The sequence below is a fragment of the Piliocolobus tephrosceles genome, chromosome 4, assembly GCF_002776525.5.
Source record: "Piliocolobus tephrosceles isolate RC106 chromosome 4, ASM277652v3, whole genome shotgun sequence".
NCBI classification, from domain to species: domain Eukaryota; kingdom Metazoa; phylum Chordata; class Mammalia; order Primates; family Cercopithecidae; genus Piliocolobus; species Piliocolobus tephrosceles.
This window is the reverse complement of record NC_045437.1, coordinates 113,227,023-113,240,598: the sequence shown is the minus strand read 5'-3', so window position 1 is coordinate 113,240,598 and position 13,576 is coordinate 113,227,023. Positions and strand designations below refer to the sequence as shown.

Here is a 13,576-nt window from a genome sequence, read left to right as displayed (position 1 = left end):
GGGACTACAGGCGCCCACCACCACGCCTGGCTAATTTTTTTGTATTTTTAGTAGAGACGGGGTTTCACCGTGTTAGCCAGGATGGTCTCGATCTGCTGACCTTGTGATCTGCCCGCCTCGGCCTCCTAAAGTGCTGGGATTACAGGCTCATGAGCCATCGCGCCCGGCCTTTTTTTTTTTGAGACGGAGTTTCGCTCTTGTTGCCTAGGCTGGAGTGCAATGGAGTGATCTCGGCTCACCACAACCTCTGCCTCCCAGATTCAAGTGATTCTCCTGCCTCAGCCTTCTGAAGAGCTGGGATTACAGGCATGTGCCACCACGCCCAGCTGATTTTGTATATTTAGTAGAGATGGGATTTCTCCATGTTGGTCAGGCTGGTCTTGAACTCCCGACCTGAGGTGATCCGCCCGTCTCGGCCTCCGAAAGTGCTGGGATTACAGGCGTGAGCCACCGCACCCCACCATAAAAAAAAATGATAATAATCTTAAAGAAAAAGCAATCAGAGGGAAAAAAGAGACGACCCTCAAAGGAGCAATAATTAGCCTGATACCTGGCTTCACAACGGAAACAGTGGGAGCAAGAAGGCAGATGAATGATATGTTTGGAGATACAGGAAGGTAACAGACAGCATGGGATTCTATACTCAGCAAACGCATCCTTCAAGAATGAAGGTAAGGCCGGGCACGGTGGCTCAAGCCTGTAATTCCAGCACTTTGGGAGGCAGAGACGGGCAGATCACGAGGTCAGGAGATCGAGACCATCCTGGCTAACACGGTGAAACCCCGTCTCTACTAAAAAATACAAAAAACTAGCCGGGCAAGGTGGCGGGCGCCTGTAGTCCCAGCTACTCGGGAGGCTGAGGCAGGAGAATGGCGTAAACCTGGGAGGCGGAGCTTGCAGTGAGCCGAGATCAGGCCACTGCACTCCAGCCCTGGCGACAAAGCGAGACTCCGTCTCAAAAAAAAAAAAAAAAAAAGAATGAAGGTAAAATTAAGATATTTTGAGGCCAGGCGTGGTGGCTCACGCTTGTAATCCCAGCACTTTGGGAGGTCGAGGTGGGCGGATCACAAGATCAGGAGATGGAGACCATCCTGGCTAATATGGTGAAACCCCATCTCTACTAAAAATTACAACAAAAATTAGCTGGGCGTGGTGTCAGGCGCCTGTAGTCCCAGCTACTTGGGAGGCTGAGGGAGGAGAGTGGCGTGAACCCAAGAGGCGGAGCTTGTAGTGAGCCAAGATCGCACCACTGCACTCCAGCCTGGGCGACAGAGCAAGACTCCATCTCAAAAAAAAAAGGTATTTTGAGACAAACAAACAAAAACCAAAAGAATTCATTAGCAGACTCATGCTTTCATTCCAGGGAGAAAGAAAATGATCCCCCTCTAGATGTAAAGTCAGATTCCAGAAGGAATGAAGAACAACAAATACAGTGACTATAAGGGTGAAAATCTAAATATCTGACTACATAAAACAATGGGTTGTGTGATTTAAAACAGAAACAATTAAAATAAATGACAACAATAAATGGAGTTAAAGTCTGTTAGGATCCTTGCACTGTCCAGGAAGAAGGTAAAGGATATATTATCATTAGATTTTGGTAAAACACAAATGCCTACTTTAAATTCTAGGGTGACCACTTAAAATTGAGAAAAGAGCATATAACTTTCAAGCTAATAGAAGAGGAAAAATAGGATAATAAAAATTAACCTAAAAGTAGAGAGAAAAATGAACAGAGAATAGGCAATTTGAATATAAAGAGTAAGATAGCAGATTAAACCCAAATGTATCACCATTTCATTAAATGTAAATGGACTAAATGCTAAATAAAAAAAACAAAACCAAGGCCGGGCGCGGTGGCTCAAGCCTGTAATCCCAGCACTTTGGGAGGCCGAGACGGGCGGATCACAAGGTCAGGAGATCGAGACCATCCTGGCTAACACTGCGAAACCCCGTCTCTACTAAAAAATACAAAAAAACTAGCCGGGCGAGGTGGCAGGCGCCTGTAGTCCCAGCTACTCCGGAGGCTGAGGCAGGAGAATGGCGTAAACCCGGGAGGCGGAGCTTGCAGTGAGCTGAGATCCGGCCACTGCACTCCAGCCCGGGCGACAGAGCGAGACTCCGTCTCAAAAAAAAAAAAAAAAAAAAAAAAAAAAAAAAAAAAAAAAAAAAACAAAACCAAAGGGCACCTAGGATCTCTGTATTATTTCCTATAACTGCATGTGAATTTATAATTATGTCAAAATAGAGAGTTTCATTTGAAAAGTAAAGAGGCCAGGTGCAGTGGCTCATACCTATAGTCCCAGCACCTTGGAAGGCCATCATGGGAGGCTTGCTGAGCCAAGGAGTTCAAGACCAGCCTGGGCAACATAGCAAGACCCCATCTCTATAAAAAAAAAATAATAAGTATATAAAGGATCAGAGATCTAAACTTAAGAGCTAAAACCTGGCCAGTTGCGGTGGCTCACACCTGTAATCTGAAACACTTTGGGAGGCTGAGGCAGGTGGATCACCAGAGCTCAGAAGTTCAAGACTAGCCCAGGTAACATGGTGAAAACTCATCTCTACAAAAAAAACACGAAAATCAGCTAGGCCTGACTGCACATGCCTGTAGTCCCAGCTACTTGTGGGGCTGAGGCAGGAGGATCACATGAGCTGGAGAGGTCAAGGCTGCAGCTTTGAGCCGTGTTCATGCCACGGCACTCCAGCCTGGGCAACAAAATGAGATCTTGCCTCAAAAAACAATAAACAAAAAAACCCATCAAAACTCTTAGAAGAAAATCTAGGGAAAAATGGTCATGACAATGGATTTAGTAATGATTTCTTGGATATAGCACCAAAAACACAGACCAAAAAAAAAAAAAAAGATAAATTGGACTTCACCTAAATTAAAAACTTTTGTACATCAAAGAACATGACCAAAAGAGTGAAAAGACAACCCACAGAATGGGAGAAAATATTTGCAAATCACACATCTGATAAGGGATTAATATCCAGAATATATAAAGAAACCCTAGGCCAGGCACGGTGGCTCATGCCTCTAATCTCAACACTTTGGGAGGCCGAGGCGGGTGGATCACGAGGCCGGGAGATCGAGACCATCCTGGCTAACACGGTGAAACCCTGTCTCTACTAAAAAAAAAAAGAAAAAAAAGTTAGCTGGGCATGGTGATGGGCGCCTATAGTCCCAGCTACTTGGGAGGCTGAGGCAGGAGAATGGCGTGAACCCAGGAGGCGGAGCTTGTAGTGAGCCGAGATCATGCCACTGCACTGCAGCGTGGGCAACAGAGCAAGACTGTCTCAAAAAAAACAAAAAAAAAGAAACCCTAAAAAATTGACCAAAAAAAATCCAACTCAAAAACACACAATAGACATGAATAGACATTTCTCCAGAGAAGACATACAAATGGTCACTAAGTATAACAAAATGCTCAACATCATTAGCCATTAGGGAAGTGCAAATAAAAACCATGAGATGCCACTTCACAACCATTGGAATGGTTATTTTTTTTAAATTATTATTATTATTTTTTGAGACAGAGTCTCACTCTGTCACCCAAGCTGGAGTGTAATGGCATGATCCCAGCTCACTGCAACCTCCGCCTCCTGGGTTCAAGCAATTCTCCTGGCTCAGCCTCCCAAGTAGCTGGGATTACAGGCGTGCGCCACAATGCCCAGCCAATTTTTTTGTATTTTAGTAGAGACTGGGTTTCACCACGTTGCCCAGGGTAATTCTGAACTCCTGAGCTCAGCCAATCCACCTGCCTCGGCCTCCCAATGTGCTGGGATTACAAGCATGAGCCACTGCACCGGGCCTGAAACGGTTATTATTTTAAAAATAAATAAGGCTGGGCGTGGTGGTTCATGCCTGTAATCCCAGCACTTTGGTAGGCCAATGCGGGCGGATCACGAGGTCAAGAGATCAAGACCATCCTGGCCAACATGGTGAAACCCTATCTCTACTAAAAATACAAAAATTAGCTGGGCGGGGTGGCGGGCGCCTGTAATCCCAGCTACCTGGGAGGCTGAGGCAGAAGAATCACTTGAACCTGGGAGGCAGAGGTGCCAGTGAGTCGAGATCACGCCACTGCACTTCAGCCTGGCGACAAAACGAGACTTCATCTTAATAAACAAACAAACAAACAAATAAATAAAAACGAATGTTGGCAAGGATGTGGAGAAATTGGAATCCTTGTGCACTCCTGGTGGGAATGTAAAATAGTGCGGTTGCTATAGAAAACGGTTTGGTAGTCCTCAAAAAATTAAAAATAGAATGACCATATGATCCAGAGATTCTCCTTCCTGGGTATATACCCAAAAGAACTGAAAGTAGGATTCAGACAGATACCTGTATACCAGCGTTCACAGCAGCACTATTCACACTGGCAAAAGATGGAAACAACCCAAATGTCCACTACGAACAGATGAATGAATGCACAGAATGTGGTCTAGAGAGACACACACACGCAGACACACGAATATTACTCAGCAACAAAAAGGAATGCAGTACTGATATATACTACAGTATGGAGGAACCCTGAAGATATGCTCAGTAAAATGAGTCAGACAAAGAAGACAAATATTGTATGCCTCCATCTATATGAGATGCCTAGAACAGTCAAATTCAGAGAGATGAGGTAGAATGGTGGTTACCAGGGACTGTGGGGATGGCAGTGATTGTTAAATGGTAGAGAGGTTCAGCTGGGATGAGGAAAGAGTTCTGGAGAGGGATGGTGGTGATGGCTACACAGCAATGTGAATGCACTTAATGCCACTGACCTGTATACTTAAAAATGGTTAAAATGGGTCAGGCGCAGTAGCTCATGCCTATAATACCAGCACTTTGGGAGGCCAAGCCGGGAGGATTGCTTGAGGCCATGAGTTCGAGATCAGCCCGGACAGCATAGTGAGAACCCATCTCTACAAAAAAAAAAAAAAAAAAAAAAAAAAATTAGCCAGGCACAGGAGCATATGCCTTGTAATCCCAGCTACTCAGGAGACTACGCAGGAGGGATCACTGGAGTCCAGGAGTTAGAGGTTGCAAAGAGCTAGGATTGTGCCACTGCACTCCAGCCTGGGTGACAGAGCAAGACCCTGTCTCTAAAAAAAAAAAAAAGTTTAATTTTAAAAACTGGTTACAAAAAAAACGTTTAATTTTAAAAACTGGTTGCTTTTTTTTTTTTTTATTAAGAAAACCAAAAAAACAAAGAACAGGGTCTTAATCTGTCACCTAGGCTGGAATGCAATGGTGTGATCATGGCTCACTTTGTTACATACTTTTTTTTTTTTTTTGAGACAGAGTCTTGCTCTGTCACCAGACTGGAGTGCAGTGGTGTGATCTCAGCTCACTGTAACCTCTGCCTCCCTAGTTCAAGGGATTCTCCTGTCTCAGCCTCCCAAGTAGCTGGGATTACAGGCACATGCCACCACAACTAGCTAATTCTGTGTATTTTTAGTAGAGACAGGGTTTCACCGTGTTGGCCAGGATGGTCTTGATCTCCTGACCACGTGATCCACCTACCTCAGCCTCCCAAAGTGCTGAGATTACAGGCGTGAGTCACCGCGCCCAGCCTGTGTTACATACATTTTATCACAATAGAAATATTTCAGACATTTGGCCAGATGCGGTGGCTCACACCATAATCCCAGCACTTTGGGAGACAAGCAGGCAGATCACCTGAGGTCGGGAGTTCAAGACCAGCCTGACCAACATGGTGAAACCTCGTCTCTATAAAAATACAAAAATTAGCCGGGTGCGGTGGCAGGCACCTGTAGTCCCAGCTACCAGGGAGGCTGAGGCAGGAGAATCACCTGAACCCAGGAGGCAGAGGCTGCAGTGAGCTGAGATCACGCCACTGCACTCCAGCCTGGGCAAGAGTGAAACCCTGTCTCCACAAAAAAAAAACAAAAAAAACAAATATCTGAGAAATTTAATTTTCTTGCATGTGCAGATACATAAGTACAACAGTCAAAACATTTTTTTAGATAGCCATTACATCTTTTAAATGCCATTGTTAGGCTGGGCGCAGTGGGCTCATGCCTGTAATCCCAGCAGTCTGGGAGGCCAAGGTGGGTGGACTGCTTGAGCCCAGAGTTCACGACCAGGCTAGGCAACATGGCGAAACTCCACTTCTACCAAAAAAAAAAAAAATTAGCCAGGCATGGTGGTGTGCGCCTGTAGTCCCAGCTACTCAGGAGGCTGAGGTCTGAGGTGGGAGGATCACGCCCAGGAGACCGAGGCTGCAGTGAGCCATGATCACACCATTGCATTCCAGCCTAGGTGACAGATTAAGACCCTGTTCTTTGTTTTTTTGGTTTTCTTAATAAAAAAAAAAAAAAAGCAAGCCACCGTTTCAATGTCAATGTGTAGCCTACTGAAGAAAATAGTTTCATAAATTAATGGATTTAAAGATTTAAAAAAAGGTTAAAATGGTAAATTTTATGTTATATGAATTTACAACAAAAATAACGCCCCTGAAACCTAGTAATAAGCCATTTAAAAGAAAAAACCCTAAAACATAAAGAAATGGGAAAAAGTAAAAGGACAGAAAAACCATGCTATGCAAACACTAACCAAAAGCTTCTACTCTTTGAGGAAGACACGGTCACAGGTGGTGCAGAGCTGTGGTCCGCCCGCTCCTGCTCCTGCCTGAGCACTGTTTGCTCTGGCTGAGGAACAAGTTAGTCAGGAAGCCTTGTAGCAGCCATGGCATTTATTTGTTTATTTATTTTATTTTATTTTATTTTATTTTTTTTTGAGACAGAGTCTCGCTGTCACCCAGGCTGGAGTGCAGTGGTGTGATCTCGGCTCACTGCAACCTCTTCCTCCCCGGTTCAAGCAATTCTCCTGCCTCAGCCTTCCAAGTAGCTGGGACTACAGGCACCCGCCACGACGCCCGGCTAATTTTTGTATTTTTAGTACGGACAGGGTGTCACCTTGTTGGCCAGGATGGTCTCGAGCTCCTGACCTCGTGATCCGCCCGCCTCGGCCTCCCAAAGTGCTGGGATTACAGGCGTGAGCCACCACACCCAGCCTAATTTTTGTATTTTTAGTAAAGACAGGGTTTCACCATGTTGGCCAGGAAGGTCTTAAACTCTTGACCTCAGGTAATCTGCCTGCTTTGGCCTCCCAAAGTGCTGGGATTACAGGCGTGAGCCACTGCACCTGGCCTACCCATGGCTTTAAAAATACCAGAAAAAAACCCATGGAGCCAGAGGTGACAGTTCACTGAATCGGAATCACTTTAATGAGTTGCAATGTAAACTCCCCAGAGAAGGTGTGTGCTGACTTGATCAGAGGAGCAAAGGGAAACAATCTTAAAGTGAAAGGACCAGCTGGGATGCCTAAAAAGGCTTCGAGAATCACAAGAAAAACTCTTTGTGAAGGTTCCAACACATGGGATCTTTTCCAGATGAGAATCCACAAGTAGCTCACTGACCTGCACAGTCCTTCTGAGATTAAGCGGACTCCTTCCATCAGTATTGAGCCAGGAATTGAGGTGGCAGTCACCATTACAGATATTTAAAGTCGACTATTTTAATAAATTGATTACTGGTTGTTTAAAAAAAAAAAAAAAGCAAGCTTCTGTAGCTATACCAATAACAAAATTAAAAAGGGGTTCTTAATGATAAAAGATTCCATTTACCTAGAGATATAATAAACCTAAGTGTTTGAATGCACCTAATTTGGCCTCAAAACATATAAAACAGAAACTGACAGAACTACAAAGATGCAGACAAATCCATACACAGAAATTTTTTAACACTTTTTTTTTTGAGATGGGGTTTTACTATGTTGCCTGGGCTGGTTTTGAACTCCTTGGCTCAAGCAATCCTCCTGCCTCAGCCTCCCCAGTATGTGGGACTTACAGGCACATGTCACCTTGCCCAGTCACACACAGAAAGTTTTAACAAAGTTCTCTTAGTAACTAATAAAAGCAAGCAGACAAAAATATGAGGAAGGCTATAGAAGATCTGAACTCAATCTTAACCCTGGCTGCACGGCAGACCCACCTGGGAAGCTAAAGAACCTAAATGGCACACTGTAGTCAACAACTAGAGAATCCACATTCACAAGCACAAACAGAACGCTTCCAAAAAACCTAACCATGATGCACTTCCATCAGCTATCTAACAATAATAAACAATTTTAAAAGATAACTAAAATAGACCCTATATATTTGAAAACTTTAAAAAAATATATCTCACATATACAAAAGGCAGCCCAGAAACCAAATTTCAAATGGTCTCTGGTGCCCAGGAGTTTTCTGCACCTGGGGACAACATCCTGAAGAAAGACCAGGCTGCTGAGAGGCTGACCTCAGAGCGGAAGGGCAACTGAGTGAGGGAGGTGGGAAAGGAAAACCCACACACCCATTCCCAGCATGTTCACAGGGAAGCTGGCTTCAGGAATGAGCACACGAGACAGTGGAGGACCTGGAAACTGACACCTCCAGGACTATGCAGGCCTTAGAAAGTCTCCATGACCCCGGATTAAAAGTGCAGATTAGCAGAGACATACTATGATACAGACAATAGAAGGCCTCTGGCCTCTGGAGGATCTTAAGCGGCAAGGCACAGGCTGGAAATGATTCGGAAGCTGCTTCTAGGGACAAACATGACATGACCACAGTTCTTAACCCACAGCAAACCCACCTGGGGCTCAGAAAGATTAATGCCATGGTCCTACACCAGGCCAATTACATCAGAATCACCTGGCAATAAGAGGCTATTTTACAGTTAAGCAGTTTCCACATCTCTGCTTGCAATGAAACAGAATGCAGATGTAATCAACAGTCAGCTGAAAGATCATCCAAAGTTTTGATAAAAGATCACTGCATGACGTTGGGTTTATAAACCAAAGAAGATCCAAGTATTCAGTGACGCTGCTCTACCAAAACTCCCTCTGTGCCAGGCACAGTGGTGGTGAGCACCCGTGTCCCAGATACTCAGAGGCTGAGGTGGGAAGACGGTTTGAGTCCAAGAGTTCAAGACAAGACTGGGCAAAATAGTAAGATCCTACCTCTAACAGAAATTTAAAATTTAAAAAATAACCCTATCTCCATCTACTACTTAAGAGAACACAGTTTCTCAGAATTCATGTATATAAAAACAAAAAGTAGAAGTGGTACTGACCTTGTCTGACAATAGTATTCATTCAGATGGGGGTGGGGGAGTGACATCCCACTAAGATCTCACGTGTCAAAAAATGTTTACTTTTGCATAATAATTATTCAAAACCTGTGTAATGCATTTACTTTTATCAAATGGGTACAGATAATTATAATAATCCCAAATAAAATATTAAAACTTAGTTTCACCCTCTCAATGAAATTAAAAAGTTTAAATCATATTTATTTTACTTGCAGAAGAACATGGTAGGCTAATGAATAACATTTTCAAGCATTAAATATATTGCATTAGGATAAAATTCTGTGTGGAAATGAAAATACAAGTTCAATTAAAAAACTGATGTACTGGCCAGGCACAGTGGCTCACACCTGTAATCCTAGCACTTTGGGAGGCCAAGGTGGGCAGATCACTTGAGGCCAGGAGTTCGAGACCAGCCTCACAAACATGGCAAAACTTCATCTCTACTAAAAATACAAAAAATTAGCTGGACATGGCAGTGTGCGCCTGTAATCCCAGCTACTCAGGAGGTTGAGGCAGGAGAATTGCTTGAACCCGTGAGGTGGAGGTTGCAGTGAGCTGAGATCGCACCACTGCACTCCAGCCTGGGCAACAGAGCATGACTCTGTCTTAAAAAAAAAAAAAAAACCTCCACTAAAAATACAAACACTAGCTGGGCATGGTGGTGCACACATGTAATTCCAGCTACTCAGGGGGCTGAGGCAGAAGAATCACTTGAACCAGGGAGGCAGAGGTTGCAGTGAGCTGAGACTGCGCCACTGCACTCCAGCCTGAATGATAGAACAAGACTCCCGTCTCAAAAAAAAAAAAAAAAAAGTGGATATCAAATTGCAATATTTAGATTCCACTGAATGCTTAAAATACTGAACAGTTTCATTTTAAAATGTCAATATTTAAAATATGCTGTCATCCTTTGCAAATATTTAAACCTAATGACAAACAATTTTTGATGCCACTTTTAAAAAGTTTGCTACAACAGAAAAAAAAGCTTAAAGACTACTGCCGCAGCCTCCGCACAAGACCCCCAAAAGGATAGGGCTTGAGCAGCCTCCCCAGGTCCTGTGCTGCAGCCACCAGGCACTTAAGAGTTCTAGTCACCTCTGAGCCACTCCTTCATCTAGACCACCCCACCCCCGCACCATAGCAGGAGCTATTTTATGGCTGCTCGGAAGACAGCAGGTGTTCAGGGAATGTTTGCCTGAGTGCAGGCCTCTCCTGGATGGAGTGAATGAAGGAGCTAAAAAAGGGGAAAGTTGAGGAAGCATCTCTCCAGCTCATTAAAGGAAGAGGCAGTTCTTGGGAAACACTGAACAGAAATTTCTGATTTCCAAGCAATTTATTTCGGGAATTTACAGGAAGCACTCCAAATGTTTCAGGAATATCAGCAGAGTCAAACAGAAAGGTGGAGGAAGGCAAAACAATTGTATTCCAGACTGAAAATCTGATGAAAGCAAGTGCAGAAGCCTCTCAGTCCTGTGACATCTCAAGCCACTGATGATGCTAACCATCAGCTATCAACAACCAAAATTTAAGCCACTGTCTTAGATGTGTCTATGACTTGTGGCTAATCCTGATTTCTACAGTTCCGGTACGATTTGCACCTTGCTTCAAAATAATAATAATAATAATGCTATACTGAACTCATTTCCATGAAAAATATAAGGCTGCATTATCATTTCTTTAGAATATCTGAAAGCCCTAAGACAGAATAATGTGACAGAATGTGACTCGGGGGAGACAGGGTGGTTAATGAAGAAGTGTCTGCGTGGGTGGCACTTGAATTGAGACTTAACAGATGAGAAAGAACCAAGCAGGCATGAGGAGCCAGTAGGCAGTGTCCCAGACAGAGGGAACAACAGGTGCAAAGGTCCTGAGGCAAGAAGGCAGCCAGGGAGGCTGGAACAAAATTAACAGAGAGAACTGACTGGAGATGCACCAGCGGCCAGATTGTGCAGACATAATGCATGCTTACCCCTTCACAGGGGACTCCAGGCTCTGAGGATCAGAGTGAAAGCTGAAGAAAGTATTCCCAGATGCCACTAACAGCAGTGTGGAGGCTCGGGGCAGGAAGGAGAGGAGGAGCTGAGGGGACGGGCAGACCAGGCAACACAAAGACAGTGTGGGTTCCCAGAACTAAACAAGAAAGTCAACCAGCAGGGACCAGAGAGCACGGTGATGGAGAAAAATAGAACACTGGCCAACAGCTTAAGCCATGGGAAGGGTTGAGATCAGGCAAGCTGGGGCAGGAGCAGGTCCCGCTCCAAGCTGTAACCCAGCCCCAAATTCTTCTTCTTTCCCCTTTTTCTTCACCTTGACTGCCTCAGTGTGGAGTCTGTGTAGCAGCTGTCATTTGCCACTGCTCACATATTACATACTACATACTGTGGGGCAAAGGTCACAGGCACTAAAACTGCCCACAGGTCCAGTCCCTCCACGCTACTGATGACAAGACCCTCAACCAAGCACTGGAAAAGGGGTTCTAAGGGGTTCCTCCACTATCCAGGTGAAGAGTCAAGTACATCGAGTGAACTGCTGGGCTGAGATCAGAGAAATCAGAGTTTAAATACTGTTTATGTCATTTGCTAGCTGTGTTATTTTTGTATAGTTATGAAAGCCATGTATTTCAAACAGCTTGTTTGAAAATTAAATGCAATAAGGCATGGCAAGGTCAGTGCCTAACACACAGCAAAACACCCAATAAAGATCCAGTTCGCTCGGTTTTTCCCACTACTGAGGGGGTTCAAGTCAGACAGCCTGACAGTTCCACTACTTTCTGGCTATGTAACTTTGGGTAAGACACTTTCAAACCCGAGTCTTAGCTTCTTAGTGGGTAAAATGGAGATAACATTACTCATCTCGCATGGCTTTTAAAGGAAGTGAGGAGGATGAAAATTGTCAAGCTCAGCTCCCGACACATAGGAAGTACACAATACCCATCGCCTCTCATTATTGGTGGGTGTGACCAAGATGAGGAAAAGGCCAGGGACGGAGGTGCAAACCTACAAACCAAGCTGGGGTCTCTGCTGTTCGGGAGGCAGGGCCTATCGTCTTGAGAACCACTCACCTGGTGGTTCCAAATAGAGCCCTCTTTGCTGCGCTCGTCAGGGGTCAGACGTACGTACTGGCTCGTGAGCATAGTACTGCCCTGGAAGTCCCAGAGGGGCATAGAGCTGGAACCGACCCCTGTGGGAAGAGACAGGTGCTAAGAAGCCACCCCAGGACTGACCTCGCCAGAGGCAGGAGACCCACAGAGGTGCTCTGCTCAGGAGAAACGGCACGCCTTCCCCCAGCCATGTTCAGCCTCGCCCTCACCCTTCACTCATTCCCACCCCAAGGGCTTCACCTTGGTAGGGCTTAATGAGCGAATGCTCCCGCTTGAGATGTTCACTGTTGCCGTCAGTTATATCCGCAGTCACAGACCCCAGCAACAAAAGAAGAAAGAGAGGTGTAGTGGGGCCGGGGCCGGGGCCGGGAAGCCCAGGCCTTCCCAGGCACCGCCGGCCCCAGCCCCAACGGCAAATCCAGCCTTCCGCCGCCATTCTCCTCTCCTCTCGGCCACTTCCGCCCTAGAAGTTCCGCCTTCCGGGTGTCCCATCTAATGGCCTCCGGCCGGAAGCTCTTCAACTTTAGTGTCACCAGGGAGTCAAAAAGCAAAGCCCGCGCAGCAGAGGGGGCGGCAGCTGCATTGGTCGGGCAGCCTCTCATCCTGGCTGAGTGCAGTTCCATCTCCTTAGAGGCTCCAAGGCACAGGCCGGCCAGCCCCAGCAATGGGTTCTTACGAGCGACAAGAGCTGTAACCAGTCACGGAACAGCACGTTAGGCTTGCGAGCCAATGAGGAGCAGAGGGATGGTTGGAGCCGGCGGGAGCGCGAGGGCCGTCCCTGACTCGCGGCATGCTGGAATTTGTAGTTTTTATTGGTCGCTCTAATGGGCCAGGATGCGGGAAGACTAGGATGTCCTGGGCTTCTGGCTGCAAGTTCAGTCTCTGGAATAACCTTTTCTAGTCCTGGAGAAAGGAGCTCTGAATTGAAGGCGGAGTCCTGAATTCCAGCTCTTGGCCTCCCCGGTGGCCCTGGGCAAGCCTTTAAGCAGTGCTTGCCGTCAGGCGCCCCAGCTTCGCGCCTTTGGACACTCAGAATTCCCAGTTATTTGAGGGCCTCCACTACCCTCAACTCCTCAGGCCTAGTCGGGTTGAAGCAACAGGAACAGACACAGATCCTGGCCTGGGACCCCAGTGATTGCTGGATCATCCCTATGCAAAAGAACGCAGTGCGCGGTACAGCAAGAAGCATCCGTGAAAGGCCCAGGAAAGCTGTGAATCAGAGGTGGAAAATGTCAGGCCTCTGAGCCCAAGCCAAGCCATCGCATCCCCTGTGACTTGCACGTATACGCCCAGATGGCCTGAAGGAACCGAAGAATCACAAAA

The 13,576-nt window shown here is 45.9% G+C and overlaps 1 protein-coding gene and 1 pseudogene across 2 annotated transcripts in view; one reads left to right on the top strand and one right to left on the bottom strand.

Moving 5' to 3' along the window:
• Window positions 1-7,526, top strand: part of LOC111521626 — a 9,237-nt pseudogene extending 1,711 nt beyond the window's left edge.
• LMAN2 (lectin, mannose binding 2) overlaps window positions 1-12,921 on the bottom strand; it is a 41,787-nt gene extending 28,866 nt beyond the window's left edge. For both annotated transcript variants that reach the window (XM_023185008.1, XM_023185007.1), the window contains exons 1-2: window positions 12,494-12,921; window positions 12,215-12,333 (exon numbers count right to left, since the gene is read on the bottom strand). In XM_023185008.1, coding sequence (XP_023040776.1) covers window positions 12,215-12,333; window positions 12,494-12,689 — 315 coding nt within the window. In that variant the 5' untranslated portion in view covers window positions 12,690-12,921. The remainder of the gene's footprint in view (window positions 1-12,214; window positions 12,334-12,493) is intronic.
• Between the last annotated feature and the right edge of the window lie 655 nt (window positions 12,922-13,576).